This window comes from Anopheles maculipalpis, chromosome 2RL, assembly GCF_943734695.1.
Source record: "Anopheles maculipalpis chromosome 2RL, idAnoMacuDA_375_x, whole genome shotgun sequence".
NCBI lineage: Eukaryota > Metazoa > Arthropoda > Insecta > Diptera > Culicidae > Anopheles > Anopheles maculipalpis.
In genome coordinates this window covers 12532058-12553232 of record NC_064871.1, presented here as the reverse complement: position 1 = coordinate 12553232, position 21175 = coordinate 12532058, and the positions used below count along the sequence as shown (strand labels likewise).

Here is a 21175-nt window from a genome sequence, read left to right as displayed (position 1 = left end):
TAAATCGATCCTTTTCATTCAAAATCTTGTTGAATCCAAAATCCAAATCCAAAATCTAGTGAGGACTTACTATTCAAGCAAGCCAGCAAGTCTAGTAAGCCAATCGTGTAGTCCATGACTGATCGAAGGCCTATACTCTTGCGGGCTTACAGGAATTTTATATCCACAAATATCACTTTGAAGAGCATTCACCAAAACAAGAGACTAATGATGCCAGTCCAAACCGAAATTGGAACAACAAGCATCTTCACACCTGGCATTCCCAATACGTACGGCACAAGGCTATCGATCGCGACTACTTCAAGCACCCCCATCATCGTCACCACCGTTCATATTGAGCGCATCGAACCCACATCATTTAGCCAAGATAACGACCACCAATGCTCCACACCCGATTATCCACCCCAGAACACAACCCGGAGCTGTTGGCAGTTGGTGGCCCAGTTTCTCCCCAACCACACAGCAAGTAAAAACGCAAATAATTGTGTGGCCAAAAGCGCATCACTGGTAACGGTTCCAGGAATAAAGACTCGGCCCCGGGAAGGAATCGAGCAAACATCTCTTCCGTGTGTGTGTGTTTTGTTAGGTTAAGTTTTGTCCATTTTTTTTCCTATCGAAACCCCAACAGAAAGCGTGCGTGCGTGATGATCAGATGATCAATTTTTTTTCGGGGGCTTTTTTTGTTGGTTTGTTGGGTGGAACACACACTTCGTTGTCTGCGAATGATGTGTGGTTTCACTTACAGCTCCAATCGCATTCGTATGCTGGTGAAAGAGGAAGCAAACTAGCTTTTACCCAAATTAAGTAGAAGATTGCATTTGCGAGAGCCTTTAGCTTTCTTTTCCCAAACCTGCTGGTGGTTTAACGTCCCACACACACACTCACACACATCGTGCGTAAACAAATAAACAATTAAGTAATATTTCAATTTACCCAATTTTACATGCACTACTTCGGAGGACCCATCGATGATACCCCGTGATGATGATGATGAGGCATTATGATTGCGGCAACGATACCGCACACTCCGCCCAAACTCCTACGGGCGGGTGAGCTGGTGAAACCCCAATCTTTCCGAATCGATGTGCGCGCCTTGATGGCGAATCAAGGCAGTGGTGCACCACATTTCGTCCATTGCAATTTGCATTAGCGTATCGTGCATCTCACATCGCTCGATCGCTTTCCGCGCCAGAGCTGGAAAATCGATCGATCATCTTCCATTTCCGGGCTTTCGCTAGGGTTTTGTGTGAATGAAAAGCGAGGCAGAAAACGTTGCAGACAAATTTGCACAAACGTTCGGTACATAATTTCTAACCAAAACAACTCACACACACACACACAAACTCAGCTGGACAACACGGGGGGAAAGAAGGAGATGAAACCCACAAAGTGTTTCGGTAGTGGCCGACCGTAGCATAATCTACTCCGTTCGGGCTCATCGGATTGTGCGTTTGGCTGCCTTGATCGGCCGTAGAAATGGGGTTAGGGGTGGTTTTTCTCTTCTTCTTCTCTACCTTTTTGCCAATTTCACGCACATGTCCGGTACAAAAATGGTTGGACCAACGCTCATGTAAACGAAACAGCGCGAACCGATCGTGGTTGTTGGTAGATCATATTGCCTTGTTTCGGTGGGCTGGTTGCAAGAAGTTTGGTGAGATTTTGTGGGTTTTTTTGTTGTTGCTATTGTAGTTGTTGAATGTTGGAGTTAGTTTTTGAGTACAAAAGAGAAATTCGAGCCCACCGGGATTGGGTGCGTAGCCATTTTGGTGATGCTACGCACGTCACCTGAAACGATTGGCTTGCACTTGGGGCACGTTGTGCGCATGCTGTTAGCGTTTGAATGTTGAATTAAACATGCGCACATCTTCGTGTGGGCTAAAACGTGAGGAATTTGCAAACACACACACACATATTTGCATGAATCGTGTCGCATTGGTAATGCAATGTAATAGAATTTTTCCAAGAAAATAATTCGCACACTGATGTGATCATCGTGGCGTTGATTAATACTGGCCTAGTTAACGAGTTTCTATAAAAATCCTTCAATATTGATTTCAATTTCTATCCACAAGAAGGGCAAATAACCTCAGGAATATTAAACTGATTTCACATAGATTTTTTTTGCTTTAGAGCTAATGCTTTATTAGGCCTTGAATACTCACTTCACGCCTTTAGCCGAGGTTGTGGTGGACCACTCTTCGAATGAAGGTCTTCTCTTACAATGAACAGTAAATTAATGCGGTACAAACAGGTCCTAACTCCCTGCTATCTTATATTGTTCCAACATCTGAGGGTTTGTCTCCTGCAGGAGCATGTTTGTTGTAAAGAGGATTCAGAACAAAGTATCGCACAGCTCATTTGGAAGCTGGGAAGCCCTTCTTACAAGGAATCAGTTTCAGTAGAATTTGTAGAATCTTAAATTCGAAGGTTTTACGTCCATTTTTAGGATCTTGATTTACAAAGTAAAACAAATTTAAGCCAAAGTTAGCTAATTAAAATAAAAACTATCAAAACTTTCCCTATGGAAGTCAATGGAATAAAAAAGGCATCTATTTCAATACCTAATTTAAGCTCCTGTGGCTTTGACATCACGTTCAACAGAGCTGCAGTAGCCTTTTCAGAGAGAATTATTTTTTTCTTTAACCCAACTGTTTTACAAACAAATAAACCTTACTAGCAATAAGTAAAAATCAACTTTAAGCCATATCTGCATATTTTGTAACCCAACATGTAACCAAATACTGTAAAATTGCGAATGGGGTCTTGCATATCAACACTCCATAATATTTAAAAAAGAAACATTGTCTGATCAATAGTCATATCTTGTCCCAACATTAAATGTTTGGACACACCAGATTCAGATTTAAATTGAACATGAAGAAAAATTCATTTTTTCGGAGTTACTGTCAATAAAGATTCCAAACTACCCTCCTCTAGGAAGCAAAAACCTTAAAAAGTAACCTCATTTTTAACTTCCTACTAGAAGCAACTAAACTTCCACCACGATTGTTGCTAAATTCCGAAGCATCTTCATGAAAAGTTTCCCAAATTTGCTGCATTCCGAACGCCTCGATGGCTGCATTGTTTACATCCAGCAAGGCACGCATTGTTTTCAACTTCCTTCTTCCCCTGCATACCAAGGTCACCGAGGTAAACCACCGCCGTAAAAATCTCACCAAACCAAAGCGTCACAGGGCCAGACTGTGCGCGTCCTCTGCACCCGACACGTTTCACCCTTGAAGCGATCGAGTGTGGAATGCAATTTTAATTTCGTATTTTATGACCATTATGTTTTTATATTTATTACCATCTAATGATCACTGGCGCATCGGAATGCAGCATTAGATAGATGTTTCCCAAATTGCAGGTGTATAAATCAGCTGTTGCAACTTTAATCGACCATGATGCGACCCAAAATAGCCCCCTTTCGTGTCGATTTATTGAACGACTAAACGAACGCTGGCTAAAGGGCGCTCCACCAAGGGGCATGGGGTTGTAAAAGGGCACCCTTGCCACCAAGCGTTATCGGTAAACACATTACATTTTGCTTGTAAAACGCGCGCGTACAATATAGTTTAAGCATGCCCCCTCTAAAACCAAAAACAACGGCTCACAGCCAAGACGGGTCACAACCTTGTGTGGCCGGTGTTATGGATAGTGAGGGGAGATTAAAAAATAACATTTAACCCGAAGCGAACCGTGCACAATTGTGCATTTGGTAATGTTTTTTCATGTTTTTCCTAATAGTTTACACGTTCTTGTAAAACTAACCCGTTGCGCGCGAACACGCACGAGTGCGCACACCGATTTCTTGGCGTTCGGTTGACCTCATTGAGGCTTCGGTTTTGTCGTTTGTTTTCTTTATGCTAGCGGCTTTACTGCTACCGGTGACGAATAGCTTTTATATGACGCTGTAGTTCGTTTGAAAATTGAAACTTGAAAATGAAAAGCAACAGTAACAAAAAGGGCACACACACAGCAGCAGCGTGTGAGTGTGGCGAAAGAGGGACGTCGGGAAACCTCTGTGGCCATACAAACATAACCGCAACGCATTTCATTTGTTCATAGACGTGCGCAACACACGTCGCCGGAGCGTCGTCACAATGATCTTCCGCGGGCCCAAGTTCAACGTCACGTCGATGCGGAACGTAACATCGGGTAAGCCACCAAGAAAAGTGCTACGGACGTGGTTCAGTTGCTTTCAGGTTCATCCATAATTCATGGACGGCCGGCTTTTCGGTTTCCACCGGTTTCGTGAAGGGGTGTGCGCGGGCTGGTGCTGGCCTGGAAAAGCTGATGCACCGCTTTCCTTCAACATGCTTCCTTCGGTTGAGGGAAGACATTCAAACGAGCAGAAGAAAACGCGCCAAACATACATCGTATCTTTACCGAAACATTTTTAAACCTTGAGTTACTTTTGTCCGAAACGCTTCCATGGCATTTCGATTCACCGTCTTGGGATGACGCGATGACCTCTGCGAGGCGCCAAAGAGTTAAGCTATTCCGATGGGGTAACGACAAAGCTTTGTTTTCGCTTAGTGAATCGCTTTGCATTTGCATTTTATTAATTAAATGCTCGTCTGTCGTGGCTATGATTTTTGCTTTGTATTTTGCAATATGGTTGGTTACAACACACATTATAATGATAGAAGACACCATTAATTTCACTTACCGTTTCGTGGGGAAAATGATTATATCCTTAAAGATGCGTTTTCTATCGCCTTCTTCCGATTGAATCTCGTTTTCTTAGTCACTCCCGATGTCACTTAGTTCCAAATTTTTTTTTTTAGGATTTCGGGGAAATCTTCTTTTCTTTGTTTGTTTTCCTTTGTGGTTTGTTTTTTTTTTTTCATTCAAGCTATTTGAAATTATTTAATACAAAATTCTTCTTTCACTTTCTTAAACTCATTCACGCTCACACGGCGGTATCGGTTCACATGGTCAACATCTAGGATAGTACACTGAATGAAGCGAAACGAATGCAAGAAAAACATTTAGAAAAAAAAGAACACACAATCCACCGAAATAAAACTGGACCACATTAATTCGGTATGCCAATGGGAATCTGCCGTCTACCGGGGAAGATCGTCTCGTCTCGGGCGGCAAATTGATGATCACTTGTTACGACCCCGAGCGCTCGGCTAGATTTCACTCTTGACACTGTTTCACGGTCAGCTGGGAGGAATTTTCGGTCACTCGGTGGACGGTTTTGTGTAGTTTTGTTCTCCCGGTGGGTTGGCAGAGGCAGCTTTTGGGGAAAAAAGGCCTGACCGTGATCACTTTTTTTTCACACCGAAACGGGGTTAACTGTTTTACCGACCTCTGATGCTTGATTTTCTTCCGCCTTTCCGTTTTATTTTTCATCCCATTTTTTCTTTGGCAAAAAGGGTTTCGATTTTCACACTTTTTTTCTTTTGAGACCAATCACAGGACGAGCAATGTTTGTGAAGAATTTTTTTTTCTATTTAACAACCTAACAGAATTTAAATATAACCTAAACACCCGGAACCTGTTCGTTCGGAGCGGCAAACAAGTTTAGGAAAGGAATGTCATGGATCTAAAATCCTCCGACTTTGATAAAAGTATTCTTTCGTCGCTTTTACGATCGTTGAAATCTTTCTTTTTGCTGCCGCTGACATCAAACAAGAACAAAAAAAACCTGTCTTTGTGTGCGGCCCAGAACGAAGAAAGCCCGGGGATGATCGCGAATGATGTCGCTGGTTCATGCCACACTCTCACATACACATGTAAGCGCATAGGGTCATCAGAAGAATGGCTGAATTGTTACAGTGATCTCACCATTCTTACCCTCAGCTTCTTGAGCAGATCAATCGTTAATTATCATGAAAATTTAATTTGAGATTCAGTTTTCAATAGTACCAAGTATTTCTTTAGCGTAAGGTAAACGAATGCTTTGCAGAATAAAATTCTTCAGCTCGAAACGCGTCCAACAAGAATAAAAAAAAGCCCTATGTGTATGTGTGTACGAACGGTTAGAATGAAATGAAGAAGAGCGAAGCGTTGCGAAAGCTGTGCGATGCACCCATCCGCCCGCAACGGTTGTGCAATTGTGCAACGCTTTTCCACCAGCTGTGTGGTAGCAAATGAATCATAGAATATTCTGATGAACCCCTCTCACACTGTTGGAATAAAACAACAAACCAGCCTTAACACTATGTACAGCAAACAGCTCTCCAAATAGAATAAACACCTTTCCGCGTTGACGGAAACACGCGGTACAACAAAAGTGAAACAATAGGTGACCCTCGGCAACCTTCAAAAAAATCTTCTGATCTCGTTTTAGTGCCAGAATCGCAAACAGTTTTGCATTTTCATCAACACACTAGTGTTTTTTTTCCTGTTCCGTTTTTATTTAAACACCCACATGTACACACACTAAGCACACCCATACACACAAAAAAACACACCCCCTTCACAATCAACAGCGTTAGTTTTCGGGCGGAATCACTAAAGGAAGTTTCTTCACTTTTGCAACACAAAATCAAATCCATTCAAAGAAGATGCTTTCGAGCGCGTTTTTTTTTCTCTCGCTGATAGAAGAGCACAATTTTCCGATTACCGCCCACCATTCCCACTATCCAACCTCATCCTCTGGAGACCACTTTTGAGCAATCGGAAATGCCTTCAGCACTCACGTTTTACGGATAATCTACGGTGCTGAACGATCGATGCTGCTGCTGCTGCTGCGGCTTGCTGGCAGCGAAGCGAAACTACAACTAACCCACCGTCGGGACGCCATGTTGGTTCGGGTGGCTCCAAGCGCCCGATCGGGCGTGAGTTCTAAAGCATAGTCACACGCACACATTCAAACGTCCAGCGATTGCGTCCGGTTTATGCTTTGTGTAGGTTTGGCCTTTAAGTGGCGCACATCACGCATGCTGTGAGCAGAAAGGTAAACATTGTGTACGACGATCGATCAAACGCAGATCGGCTAGACAAAAACACCTAGGGAATGAGAGTTTAATAGAAAGACTTTAGGGTACATAGGAATTCTACTGTGTATGATTACAAAAATTTATAATAAACAAAATAGTGTTACAATGAGACCATGACGCTCCTTTTTTAATGTGTACCAAAAATGATGTGAAAGGAAAATAAAACTGTTATTGTGAAGAGCATTCAAATCAAGCTATTGAAAAGTACCATTAAATAGAGCGCAAACATATTGAAACAAATAATAAATCTTTTCCGTTTGCAACCGTACAAGAAAGATATTAAGAAGCTTAAAACCTCTATTTAAGGCTCGATTTCATCAAACGAGCTCTAAAAGTTTACTAATACCAGAATAACCTCGATTGTGCCCGCTTCTTAACTAGTGTTGGAAAATCCGGCCCACCATACCGCCCCACTAGAAAATCGAATACACACTCGGCATCTCAACACCGACGATCCGCTTTCGTTTCCAGTCGCAATTGCAACGTCAACGGTGGAGGTTGTCACTTTTACCGCGGTCCACACCGAGAGTGTTCGTTTAGTTGTACCCCTTTTTTCATCCCCCATCAAGCCACTCACGAGTGGCTCACGATCGTCTTGTTTCTCCATTTCTCCGTCGGGGTTCGTCGCTTGTGCTGTGCAGCTACGAAAGATCCGCTAGTTCCGAAACACCATGATCGGGAGTGACTACGTGCTTGAAGCGCACAACATCTACCACACAACCGAGGTACGTATACCCATGAGTGACCGGCGCCCGTGAACGTGCTCCGGTGGCGAGTGTTCCGCTTCCAAGGTTCGACGCTTGTGCAGTCGTTGATGTCGTTTGTTTTGATTTTTAGGTTGATACGGGCGGGTGCTTTAATGGCGGTGGACAGTCGGCACTGGTGCTGAAGGGAGTGCATCTGACCGTGCACAGTGGCGAGGTGATGGCCATCCTCGGTTCGAAGGGCAGTGGAAAGCGTGCCCTGCTGGATGTTATCGCCCGCCGGTCGGATGGATCGTCCCGTGGGCAGGTGCTGCTTAATGGTGCACCGCTAACGAAGTCACTGTTTCAGCAGCGTTGCGGGTACGTGACGCATGCCTGTGACTTCATACCGGGGCTGACGGTTTCTCAAACGCTTCACTACACACCTACAATCGTAAGGAAATGAGTTTTGGCATGACTCTTAAAGTCACAACACATTCATAATTTCATTTTCTTTTTTGTTGCATTTCATCTAGCTGGGAGGTTATTTGAAAAGCTCCAAAGTACGCCAGGTACTTGCCGATCTTGCACTGTCACAGGTGTCTCACAAGAAGGTGGAAAATCTTAACATTAGCGAAAAGCGTCGGCTTGCGATCGGTATACAGCTGGTTCGTGATCCCGTGATGCTGTTGCTGGATGAACCGACACAAGGGTTGGATCCATTGAGCGCTTATCTGCTGATTAGCATTCTGTCCAACTCGGCAAAGAAGACCGGCTGTGGAATATTGCTTTCGCTGGAAAAACCTCGTTCTGATGTGTTTCCCTTTTTGGACAGGTAAGGTGGAAATGGTGAAAGAATTTGTTTGAAATTCATACCACTAATACACTGATGTATACTTTTTAGGGCATTGTTTTTGTGTTTGGGTGGTGCTGTGTATTCGGGCGGTACTAGAGCTATGCTAGAATACTTCCATGGTATTGGATTCCCGTGCCCACAGTTAGAAAATCCCCTTATGTACTATCTCTGCTTGTCAACAGTGGATCGAAGGTAAGTGGCTGTTTGAATTTTAACAATTAACATCTACGTTAAGTGCTTTGAAACAATTGCAATGCAATATTTGTATAATAAATCTTTATTTTTACTTTAATCAAATTTTTTTGATCCTTTTTAATAACGGCCAGGCCGTTCTATATTTTCTATGATATTTTAAATGTTATTTAAAACATTTTTAAACTCCGTAGAATATTTTGACGCTTCAATAGAGACGCATACGTGCTTTCGATCTGATAGACTAAAGGATCGAACCCGTCTGTGATATTTTCACTTTTCATCTTTACGTGAGCTCCGATCCGACTACTCTACTATAATGTACTAAAAGTCCAGCTAGCCTTTATTTGGCTGATGAGACTTACATTATTACATGAGTATTATGAGTATTATTATGAGTATTATGAGTACATTATTGAAGCAAAAGGATTAATCATGCATACACATCTATGAACCGTCTTAATATGTTTTATTATATGAAAAAAATCCTATTTGTTGCACATGTGTAATCAAGTCAATCAATTTTTCATAGTTCTGTCAAAAAAGCTGTCAATTAGTTATTAATCATTAGTAAAACATCTTTATAAAATTTTCTATAAACAACTTGCAGCAGCCGATCTGTTTCATACCACAAAATTTTAATTTTTGAATAATTTATTTCGTTAGTAAAATGGCTTTATAGCTATGTGAAATTGTGCGAAAAATTTTAAGAAAATTGTCTCAACAAATTTTATCGAAACAGCTTTAATAAATGTGTTGCATATTTTATTAAAATTAGGCATCTGCATTGCAATTATGCATTTTAGTACAGAAAAGGCTGAGATGAACCTTTTTTTTTACCTTCTTGTACTTCATTTTGTACTAATTCTAACTGCTTTGGGCAGCTATGTTTTATTTAGCGTTCTGTTTGTACTTCAAAATAATATTTTATGTATATTTGACGTATAAATAGGCGAACAATGTTTTGAGGCAGATAGTGAAATACTGAAAGCTTCGTGTGGAATGTTTGTTGCAAAATAATGAGTTATTGAGTTGGGGGAAATTGGCAAACGATTGTAGAACTTTACAATCTGCTATGGAAATTCAGCTTTCTTTCGTCAAACCAGCCAAATGAAAATTTTCAACGAACAGTTTGATTACATTAGAACGTCGTATCATTTTTATTTAAACGGGTTTTTTATGCAAAAATTAGTTGAAAAAGTTGTACTAATAACTGCTTCTTTAAGCCATTAAGGAAATTTCAAAATGCCACCGATGAGCAAATTCGCACTCAGTGTATGCAAAATTCCATAAAAGATTGCAAAGTTCCACAACGGGCTTGCAATATTCCACTTTCTATTTGATACATTCCCTTAAGTGATTCCGTCATATGGATAGATTCTCTGTAAGTGCCAAAACATAAAAAGATCTCATTGATTGTTATATTAATTCATACATGATTAATAAGAAGTGACTCTGTTCTGATCGCTCTTTTGGGACAGGATTTCTTCATGCCCATTTTTAACTTCAGAATGGAAGTTGCTGAAAAAATTGTCAACTTGATTAATAACTTATTTTCAAGATACAAAAATTAAACATTGAAAAACTGTTCCGTACACGGTTTTCAATTCACATTGAATCAACGCTTTATTATTCGAGAAAAAAATTATATATTTCTGAGGAATTTTAAAAAGCTTCAACTATCAACTACGGACTGTTTAACCAATAATTCGTAATTAATTGCTACTAAAGACACTAAGCAGTGTGAGCAACATTCGTAGTGTTTCCGTTACGTTTGGTACATTCACGGCCCGTAACGGCTCTTGCAACGGCTACGATTCTTTATTCCATGTCCCGTGTTTCCACGTCAAGTCACGACGACTGGTCACATAAGCAATCGGCACGAACTGTCCACAGTGTGGCACGAAACGTACGGAAATTAAACCAAAACAACTGTGCACGCTTACACGAACGGGGTCCGGTTTACACGAACAGCTTTGTGAACGTGCAGAAAGTCACGTTGGGCAAAAAAAGGTCCCTGGAGAAGAGATTCGTTTTCGTATGTTTATTCGCGGAAGGCCAAGTTTGCAAAAAAAAAAAGGCCACGAACCTTTCGGTTGGCTTCGATGTTTCATGGTAGCGTACTGAGGTGCCTGTTGGTTCCGTGATTCACGGCGCAAAAGGCCCTTCACTGCTTGCTCTCTCTTGCTTGGTCTCACCGGCAATCGTACCTGTGCGCTGCTTCTTGCCGTTCCCATATGAAATGTTCTTGAAACTACCCCAGTAGGAACACGTTAACATCACACCACTAGGGGTAGCTTTTCGTGAGGGTGAGCATGCAACCGAGGCGTTCGAGTTCATTTGTGTTGGTGGTACAGGGTTGTAGTTTTGCATGCACGAAAACGTTCTGTGACGTACGTAGGCTCCGACAAACGGCCCAAAAAGGTGCAGAGAACCACACACACACGGAAAGAGAGAGAGAGAGAGAGAGAGAGAGAGAGAGAGAGTGATAGAGAGAAAGAGAGAGAAAGAGCTGCTGTGCGTGCGTCTTTCGAATGGAGAGTTGAACGTTCTAGGTGCTTTTGCGTGCGTTTGCACTAGCCCTACACACAGATACACACACTCAGAGAGACGTGAAGAGGGAACACTTGCTACACGTGAGGGTGGGAACCGCAGGGGTCGATCCATAGGAAAGGTGCTGCGAAGATGCATAAGGGAAAGATGGAAAATGGTGGCAGAAAAAGCACACCACCCGAAGGAAGCAAACGGACCGGCAAGAAGTGAAAACAGCAAGAAGACGCAGCAGTCACGCAAAATGGCAAAATGCGCCATCGTTAGGTTGATCACGAATGCATGGTGGCTGAGAGGGGTTCTTCGCTACTTTTTTTTTGCTTACTTGTTGTTTTCGTTTGGGGTAAAGAACAGCCATCGTTTTGACCTGGCAGCAAGCAATGGCTAGGAAGAATGGCTTTGGATTGTGTGAAGAACATCACACAAATTCGTACTGTGAAGTGTAGTTTTGAAGCAATGAACATTTATCTTATTTTGTTGTTTCATATATGTTGATTTTTTGTTAGCTTTTTCATTCGCCTAGTTTTTATTGAACATTTTATATTTGTTATTTGAAGTATTTTTATACTTTCATGTTTTTATACAATTTTATGTATTTTAAAAATCATGCAACTAATTTAAAAAGAATATTTTTGTTTGCACTACATTTACTTAATTAGTATGAAGCGAATATTGTATAAATAAGTGTATTTTGCACGTCACACCAACAACTTCACAGTAAAAGAAGACCAAGAACACGAAAGAAGTGAAAAAAGTCGTGTCTTCTTTATTTTCCCCTCTTTGGACCGTATTCGTAGATATTCTCACCTTAGAATGTTTTGTGATGCTGTGCCGAAGAACAAGAAACCCACAGACCCTTCCAGCAGAGGTGAATAGCATAAAAAACCCTCACATTTACTGTTTACCAAATCCATCGGCCAACGGGGGTTTGCAGGTAGCCACGGGATGCGGGAAATCGCAGCCGTGAGGCTTAACTACGTGAAAAGGAACAACGAAGGAAGGAAGAACGGCCAAGCGCGCACAGTGACATCCGCCGGGGAAAGGGGCCACAGTGAGGGTACAACGGTGGACAACACGGACGCGGTGCAGAACGGTCCAATATGTGTGGATGGGAAAACGTGATCAACGACGCGCGGCACACGGAAAAGAGAATCGGAACACGCAACACACGACGACGCAAGGGCCAGCGCGAGAGGCTCCCGTGTGTGTAGGCAGTGGGCTGTGGAGAAACGTGAGTGAATACAGAATGTTGAACCGTGGATGATTTCGCAGAACGGAGCGAACGGGCAACACGGTGTGTGTGAGCCGCATGAGTATAAAGTACACCTTTCCAGCAGGAGCACAAAAAAAGGTTGCGTAGTATTGAGAATCTCAACCGTGCCCGGGAGAGCGCGAGCGAGCGAGTGAGTGAACGAGCGAGATAAAGAGAGAGAGAGAGAGAGTAAGAACGCACCGCAACATAACGCGAGGCTCGGACTGGATGCGCTGACTTCGCATTCTTTTAATCGTTTGCTGGAATCCTGCGAGAGAGGCACGCATTACGGCCCAACACTGGGCAACTTATCTTTTCCACCATCAAAGTTGGCGGTGAATACGCGTACGAGTGAGAGAGAGAGAGGTAGCAACTAATCAAGCGAAAGTGTGTGTGTGCGAGAGCGAGTGCGGAAATCGAATGCGTGTGTGCGTTTTTTTTTCTTCCCCGTAACCGGTAACCGGACACTATTTCGATTTACTTTTCAAAATACGCAACTGCAGAAGGTACTTAGTGGACACGAGCTTTGTATTTCTGACTGCGTGTGTGTGTATGTGTGTGTGTGTGTGTGGGGGCGAAAAGTTTTACTACACAACTATCACATCGAACGCACGAACGCGCTGGCTCAATGCGTGACTGTCGCACGTATCAGGAAACGTCACGCCAAACAGCCGAACAAAAGAAGAAACAACCACCGGCGGCTGCTGCATCTATTCCGTGAAAGGGGTGCAAACGTATGCGCGCGTGTGTGTGTGTGAGTGCGCGCGCGTTTCGTGAAAAAGGGCACCATTCCCGTGGTGTGCGAGAGCAGAATTGTGTGTGCTTTTGTAGCGCCACACAAAGCACAAAAGCACGAAATAATGGCGTCATTTCGCGCACACATTACACACGACAAACACGGAAAGACGCAAACGCACCCAACTACTAAGCTCCAGTGTTTTGGGTGGTAATGTCGTGAGCGTAGAAGAAGAAAAAGACGGTACAGGTTTTGCTAGACAAAGTGTTTTACAAAGGTTATTTGTACAAAAAAAAACCTCAGTGACAATCTCATGTCACAGTGAGTGACAAAAGTTTACCGTGAAGTGAAAAAAAAAACCACCTGGTAAAATACAAAATCACGCAGCAATGAACGACGCCGTTGTCGGTACCCTTGGTACCGGCAGCATCCTTACCGGAGACTCCCCGGAAGATTCGCCCCTCAGCCCAACGACGGGCGGCAGCGGAAGCGAGAGCAGCAACTCCCCGAGCGCACCATCGTCCATCTCCTCCTCGACCAGCGGTTCGTCGGCGTCCACCTGCGAGGCATCGTCACCACCGGCCGTTACCGCTCAACCGGCACAGGTGCTGTACATGCCCGTCGGGCTGGCCAACATTAAGGAGGAGCTGCCGGAACCGGAAATACAGGTAAGCGGTAGTACTAGGAGCAGCACGCGTGACGTGTGATTTCGTGACAGACAAAATGGCGACCCTGGGTCCGATTTTCGCGTAACAAAAAAAAAAACTAAAACTAACCGTTTGGGAGAGTGCTTCTTGCCTTTTTTTGTATGTGTATAGTTGACGATGCCCTGGTGTTGGTTTACCCTCCGTCTGACTCGGCAAAATTTGTTGTTATTGTGCTTTGGTTGGCACAGAGGGGTTTTGTGTCACTCCACCACTGGAGCGTACACAGGGTAGTTAACGTTATTATTGCGCTGCTTTGTCACAGCGTTTGTCACGTCGTCGTGGGGTTTTGTGTGTAGTATTTTTTTCTCTGCTTGCCGTTGCTTCTCTACTCACGCGCAATACAGACACAACCGTTCAGCAAAGTTCCTCTGGTTCAGTACGCGCTCCAGTGAACGTATAGTGTGCACATTGGGCACGCTATAATTAATTTGGTCGAATAGAGCATTTGGGGATATCAATAAACTAGCAGAGTATTTTTTAAATTTAAAGAAATGTTTTACTTTAAGGAAAAACATGGATGCAATTTAAATGCGTCAAAATGCAGTAAAATTCCGTAAATATTACAAACAAAACTACTCTCTATATGCACGCTACCAGCAAACACGAATTTGCTAGAGAGTAACAGCACATCCCGAATGAGACAGAGCAACCCATCATGCTCGCGCGTTTGTCTAGTTTTATGTGGCTTCGGAGATATTACAAAAAAAAGTGCGTGCAAAATCTTCTTATAGTGTGCGCCATATTTATTTTTCCATTTTGAATGTGAATTTCATGAAACCACTCACCTGCTTTTTAATTCAAAAACTAGTTCAATTATGCAAAAATGCTAAATAAGCATTTTTATAAATAAACGGATTTTTTGTTATCTACAGTACAATAGAAATGCTGTAAAATTTTACAACGCACTGTAAGCGTGTGATTCATTATCTCTCTCTCGCGATAAACATGAGAGCAGAGAGAACGCGCACACTCTCAGCGAGTGTCGTATGAAGGGGTGGAAGAGTGAACTACCACCCCAAACACACACCCTCTTACCACCCCTCTCAACCCTACTACCCCTCTCCCACCCTTTCAATTAACGCAAAACGCCGGGTTTGTTGTTGTGCGCGGTTTGTTTTGCTGATTTGCTTCCTTTTCCACTGCGTTTCTCTTCATGCGGGCTGATTCTCTCTCACTCTTTCGTTTGAATGGCTGATCGTTTTATTCCTCCATGAGTCAACTTGGCTTGGTCACAGAATAGCCCGCCGTGCTGTGTCGTGAAAGTATGCTACACATTTTTCTTTCGGTTTTGTTCTACCACTTCACTCGTTGGTTCAGAGGGGTGGTTCCAGTGAGGGCACACACACACACATTCTCCCATGCTTCCGATATCCTCCCCCGGCCAATGCACCAACATTACACAACCCATCCAAGAAGCAACAGCAAGCTTCTGCAACGATGGTGGTGGGTTTTCCGTGAGGAGTTGGGTTTTTTTTCTCACTTATAGAATGTCGTTTCTTGTTCCTTTCGTTCTCTTCTTCTGGTCTATCACGATAGCCGTACGACTGTCTGTGGAGCTTTTCGTTCTTTTCGTGCTAGCCGTGTTGTTAACTTCTGCAGTATCGTTTTGGGATCTTTTATTCCGTGTTTCTCTTTCTGGTTGGTTTTTCGTATCCCCTTCCCCTGTGGTTGTCCCAGGGATGAAGAATGTTCCAAAGGCAGCTTGGATACAGAACACGATGCTCGCACAGTTGTACACGCCATTCTTTTTTTCTTTTCATTTGTGCACCTTTATGTTTCACGCTCTCGCTCTCTCCCATTCTCTAGTTTGTTTTTCACCGTGCATTTTCTCTTCACTCCAAAATGGCTCCCACTCGGTGGTTGTTTTTTGTTGTTGTTGTTATAACTGGCTCAGACTGCGAGAACTCAGACTCAGAAAACCACTTGTTGATTTTGTTGTCTCCCTTTTTTAGTGAGTAAAACGAAAAGAAAAGAATTTAAGGGTTGAAGCTTCAAAAACAGGACTTCAACGGTTGCCATTTTGTTTTGATCAGTTACACCACGGAACACTTACAGGTTGAAGAATTTCAATATTAACGTACAATTTCAAACTTTCTGATTTTAGGCAGACTCTGAACTATCCCTGGAGGAAGGTCACGCGTTGGTGCAGGTGCTTGAAGACACACCAAACGATGAGGCGCCTCCACCAGAACCGGAAGTTGAAATACGAGCCGGCAAAGCGGACAAATCCTTCCGTAAGCTCACGTCCGATGGCTACACGCCAAAGTCGGCCGTTGTTCGGCTGCAGATGGGCAAAGTAACCTACCAGCTAACGGATCAGATGATCAAAGCCGGTGCCCTTGCTGCCATGCACAATCCGCTCTTGCTGACCAAGGATCAGCTTGAGCGGATGATTGCCGAGAAGGATCCGGAACTGGAGTACCGGAAGCACCACAACAACAATAGCACCTGGCAGCGATACATGCCGATGTATTACAAAGGCGTAAAGCAAAACTATGTGCGATGTCTCGAATGTGGTTGGCTCGTACTTCACAAGGCAAGTACCGGTACAGGCAGCCTGCTACGCCATCGTTGCAAGATTAAGGTGGCCGGCGTGGAGGTGAAGCTCGAACCGAAGGTATCCAGCAGTTGGAACAACTCCCAGGGCAAACCGGCATCCATGGCAAAATCCGCAGCGGCAGCAGCAGCAGTGGCGGCGACAATGGCGGGCATTACAAACAAAGTCCAACCGCCACCAACTCCACCGTCCACAACGTCCGTAACAACCCCACCGCAAATGGGCAAGTGTGGCAGTGTCACGCCACTGCCACAGAACGTAAAGGACGAGCTGGTGCGGCAGCAGGCCTGCGTACTGTACAAAGATATCGTTAGTGCGGATCTGTTCGATCATCCAAGCTTCCGGACGCTTGCCCAGATGCTGGTAAACATCGGTGCATTCTATGGCCAGCAGGGGGACGGTTTACTCGCTTCCCGTGACGCCCTGCTCGAAACCGTACTGCCGGCCATGTACCACGAGGCGAAGGGACAACTCAACAAGGTGCTGTCCGATTGCGATCTCACGTTCAGCTTCAGCCTGTTTCGGCACGAGCACGAACGGCGTAGCTATGTAGCCATTAACGCGTACACGGTCGCTTCCGACTACTACTTCCGACCGTTGCACGTGAAAACGCTCGATGTGACCGGCCAGGAGGCTGCGTATGTCGAACACCTGCAGCGCATTATCGAGGACAGTCTGGCACGGTCCTTCTCCGAACCGATCAAGCTAGTGTACGGCGGACCGCCGGAAACGGAAGATTGTACCGAGACGGAGAAAAATCTCCGCCAACAGCGCGAACAGTACGAGCTGATACCGTGCGCGGTGACGATGCTTTGGAGCATAATGAAACGGGTGCTGGACATGTTTCAGTGCGACAGCGGACGGTACCTTGAGCGGTTTATGCTAAGTTCGGCTGGCGAGGACGAAGATGAAAGTGTGCCACCGGAGCTTGCCGTTTTGCAGCGCTTTCTCGAACCGTTTCGGGAACCGATCCGTGGACTTGCGTCGGACACGGGCGTCACCATTAGTGAGGTGGTCCTGTGGCGTAAAAAGCTCGAGCTTAGCTTCCGTCCCGAGCCCGAAGATGAGGAAGAGGTACGGTTGCTGAAGGAAACGCTACTGGGAGAGCTAAAAACACACTTCCCGCTGCACGATTACCATCGGATAGCGGTCTTTTTGGACCCAAAGTTTAAGGGTTTACGGTTTTTGACTGATGACGAGCGTGACGAAACGCTTGCGAAAGTGAAGCAACACCTGCACGCGGATCTCGAAGGTATTGAGCGTGTTAAGCGGGGCCAGTACGGTACGCACGGGGTACGGAAGCGCCGAAGTTCCCTGCCTCCGTCCGAGCTGCGGTTTTACGAGTTTATGGACGCATCGTTGAAGCTCGAGTGCGACGATGTGGTGTACGACGAGATACAGCAATACGTGGATGTGAAGCTGGAGAGTGCGGTCGACATCATGTCGTACTGGCGGAACGAGACGGCATTTCCGCTGCTGAAACGCCTTTGCCGGCGTATACTAAACATTCCTGCGGCCTGTGATGAGATGAGGCAGCTGTTCGGTCAGACCGTGCAGCGTGACCTGCAGAAGCGGCGGCTTGCGTTAAGCGATCGCGAGCTTGATATGGTGATGTATCTGCATCAGAATGTGAGCAGTCCGTGAGCGATTGCGATGCGAAACGAGATGAGAGAATAAAACCTATATTTATTAATTTTTAATCTGGTTTTGCTTGCAAGGAAAGGGTTAGCTCACATCCGAAATAATGAGACCTAAAGGTTATTGCTGAACAATATTATTATAATCGATCGGTATGGTTCGGTTCTATTTTGTTTCTTCAGATCTCGCGATCGGTTCCTAGAGTCAAGCCAGCAGATTGAGGCGCTAGTGGAGCGATTCGCCCGTGAAACACCTATCCCAGAAGCGCCGATCAATCCGATCGGTAGTGGCAAGATCCCTTTGGCGTATGGGAAACCTGGTGAACTGAAAGTATGGGGAATCCTGTACCTGTAAGTAGCAGATCTTTGATTGGTAGAGTAAATAGAATTCAGAGATTAATATCGTCTATTCCATTTGCAGACGTTTATTGGCGGCCACTTTCTCCTGCGGTTATGCCGGCATGAAGGCCCTATTTCTGCGTCTTCTTGCACTTCCAGCAACAATGGGATTGCTCTGGTTATTCTACGGCCAAACCGGTGATGATGCACATGGATTCTTCAGCAAGGGTGGTTTAATCTTGAGTGTGCTTGCTTTGAGCTATGGCGTTGGTATATGGACAACCATTTCACTATGTAAGAGAGACCTCTTTTGTTCCGATTTAGTGATTAATTCATAAGAAAAATGTATTCCCTATTTTTAGTTCCACCTTGGCGTAAGCGGTTCTGTCAGGAATATGCAGAAGGACTTTACACCGGTGCAACGATGCTGATCGCTTACAATACCGTTTCGATACCGTTCTCCTTCATCTCATCGGCTGTTGCTGCCTGTGTTCTCTACCCGCTCGTACTAGACCCATCCACTCCGGATGGCATGACGTTCACCTATCTGATGGTGGCACTCTGGACCAGCTTCATGCTAGCCGAGCAGCTATGCGTCATGTTCTTGCTTGTCATGAAATCACAGCTGAACGCTGCCATTGCTGCGTCCTACATACTGATCGTTTGCCTAACGCTCGCTAGTGGCACTATCAGGTAAATACCAGTCATACTAGACGCCTATTTGTGCCTTTTTTAAACTATTTTCTTCTTTAGATCCACAAAGGGACTGCCCGGCTGGCTGCAGGAAAACGCCAAAGGTGTACACACAAAGTACGCCAGTTCGCTTCTTCATACCGCCACTTTTTTGGGACGCAAAATGAACTGTACACCGGCTAACGGGATCGTATGTCCTCAACCGGCTGATTTTCTTATGGAACGGCTTGGACGGGCCAACCCGCAGGAAACGACCGATATCGCTGCCAGTATTGCCTTTGCATTGGGGTTGTGTGCATTTAACATGATTCTGTATCTGCTTCCTATGCCACGCTTCGTGCGTCGAAAGTTCCGTGAGTAGGAAAGTTGATGGTTTTACTATTTAAGACGATATTAATGGTATTTTATTTAGAGTAAGATAATTTTTAACATTTTTCCGGTCAGGAAGATTTGGTTTTAAATAAATTACTTTCCAGTATGAAATAATTAATGACAAACGTGTTTAAATATTATCAAACAAACGATTATGTTACAAGAGTTTAAGCATTTCATCGAGGGCATACACTTTCCTACGTAAATAAGCGAATTCCTCAACAGGTGACTAAAGCCCGTGTGTTCCAAAAAAACCCCAACCGAAGTACATTATATTCGTCACCGATCAACGGAAATAACTTCACCACTACAGAAATAGGCTGGCACCCTTTCGGCAGAAGCCAAGTCCCAGCTCAAGTAATACAAGCTTTTCTCCCCAACGGATGTTGGACGTCTCAACGAGTATCGTCAGTATCTGGCCCCAATGGAAGTTGATCGTTTTGATCATAAACCATCGGGCAAACTTCTCCTCAATGGAAACAGATGTATTTCGCAGATTTCGATTCTCGTTCCATAGTTCACCGGTAGCCAGCTCTCCCGTGCAGATCGGCGATCGTGTAGCAGTTAAGAATGTTTCCTCCTAGCAATACGTCCCTTCGCTGTTGATATAAAAGAACAGGGAGCATACCATTTTGAGCTTCATTTTCACTTGCTACAGAGAATTAAGGAATATGAGTACTGGGATCCTTGACATTCGGAGTTATTTTGTATTAAGCGAAGATCTTAGTGTTAATTTGAGTTTCGCTAATGTTAATTTTTCAAATTTGTATGCTATATCGTATGCTTCAACTACCCCATCAGGCTGATTGTGTACCATCTTGTGTACAATACATCTACCAAGCAAAATCACAACGGTTGGTTCTGATGCAGTCAAAATATTCTAAAAAGGAGGTTTTAAATTTATGTTTCATTCGGTCTGTAATTTTTGAATCATTAGAATTCCTTCTATAATTGCTCTGTTGGAATGAATTGCGTAATTTATTGATGTACTTGTAAAAACACAAATTTAACTCATTTATTGGTACATCCAGACTCTGTCCAGGGTTGTCAAACTCTGTCTTTTGTGTCGAAATGGACATTTTCTGTGAATTCTGTGAATGAACATTTTTAAATCATAATAAATCATTCACAGTTTTTGGTTTGCTCAGACAATAATCCATAATAGAGTGGTATTTAAAGTAGCCAATTTCTGGAATGAGTTATGCACTACTTACTTCAAACTGATTGTAGACTCTAACAGTCTTTGCGACTGTAATTTTTTGGATGATTCGTTTTACTCATCAGGGGATAAAGAATGAAACAAATAAGTGGGATGGCCAGCATGACCTTAACAACTCGTTAAGCGGATCTATTTTGGAGGATTTTGACTCTACATTTCCAAGTTTACTATCCGTTGTCCAACATTACTATACTGCAAGGTTTAACCACTAAAACCACTATCAACACAATCACTTTTTGTTCTCGCTTTCATCTGTTTACATGCGTCGTAACGGATCTGCATTGAAAGCAATTCCTAACAGCTTCCGTTACATCTGCTTGGACCGTCAAAACCTACACAAGGGTCAACTCATTAACTAATGTCCCAGTCATCGAAACAATTCGTTAGTCTGCGTTGTTTGAAGAAGAAATACCTTAACCACATTCC

At 43.9% G+C, this 21175-nt stretch overlaps 5 protein-coding genes across 8 annotated transcripts in view; 3 read left to right on the top strand and 2 right to left on the bottom strand.

Annotated features, from left to right (window-relative positions):
* Nucleotides 1-21175, bottom strand: part of LOC126558132 (E3 ubiquitin-protein ligase RING1) — a 470233-nt gene that overhangs the window by 227985 nt on the left and 221073 nt on the right. The gene's annotated exons all lie outside the window — the stretch shown is intronic.
* The window catches only part of LOC126559169 (MOB kinase activator-like 1), a 284421-nt gene that overhangs the window by 137300 nt on the left and 125946 nt on the right, over nt 1-21175 (bottom strand). The gene's annotated exons all lie outside the window — the stretch shown is intronic.
* LOC126557706 (nucleolar protein 56) overlaps nt 1-21175 on the top strand; it is a 357328-nt gene that overhangs the window by 216319 nt on the left and 119834 nt on the right. The gene's annotated exons all lie outside the window — the stretch shown is intronic.
* On the top strand, nt 7625-19539 carry LOC126557478 (ATP-binding cassette sub-family G member 5). The gene is made up of 8 exons (XM_050213270.1): nt 7625-7681; nt 7794-8093; nt 8176-8474; nt 8544-8687; nt 18310-18477; nt 18548-18759; nt 18828-19158; nt 19219-19539. The coding sequence occupies exons 1-8, from the start codon at nt 7628-7630 to the stop codon at nt 19517-19519; spliced, it is 1809 nt and encodes a 602-aa protein (XP_050069227.1). The 5' UTR covers nt 7625-7627; the 3' UTR covers nt 19520-19539.
* LOC126557155 (uncharacterized) lies at nt 13615-18189 on the top strand. Its single transcript, XM_050212832.1, has 2 exons — nt 13615-13893; nt 16037-18189. The coding sequence occupies exons 1-2, from the start codon at nt 13615-13617 to the stop codon at nt 18131-18133; spliced, it is 2376 nt and encodes a 791-aa protein (XP_050068789.1). The 3' UTR covers nt 18134-18189.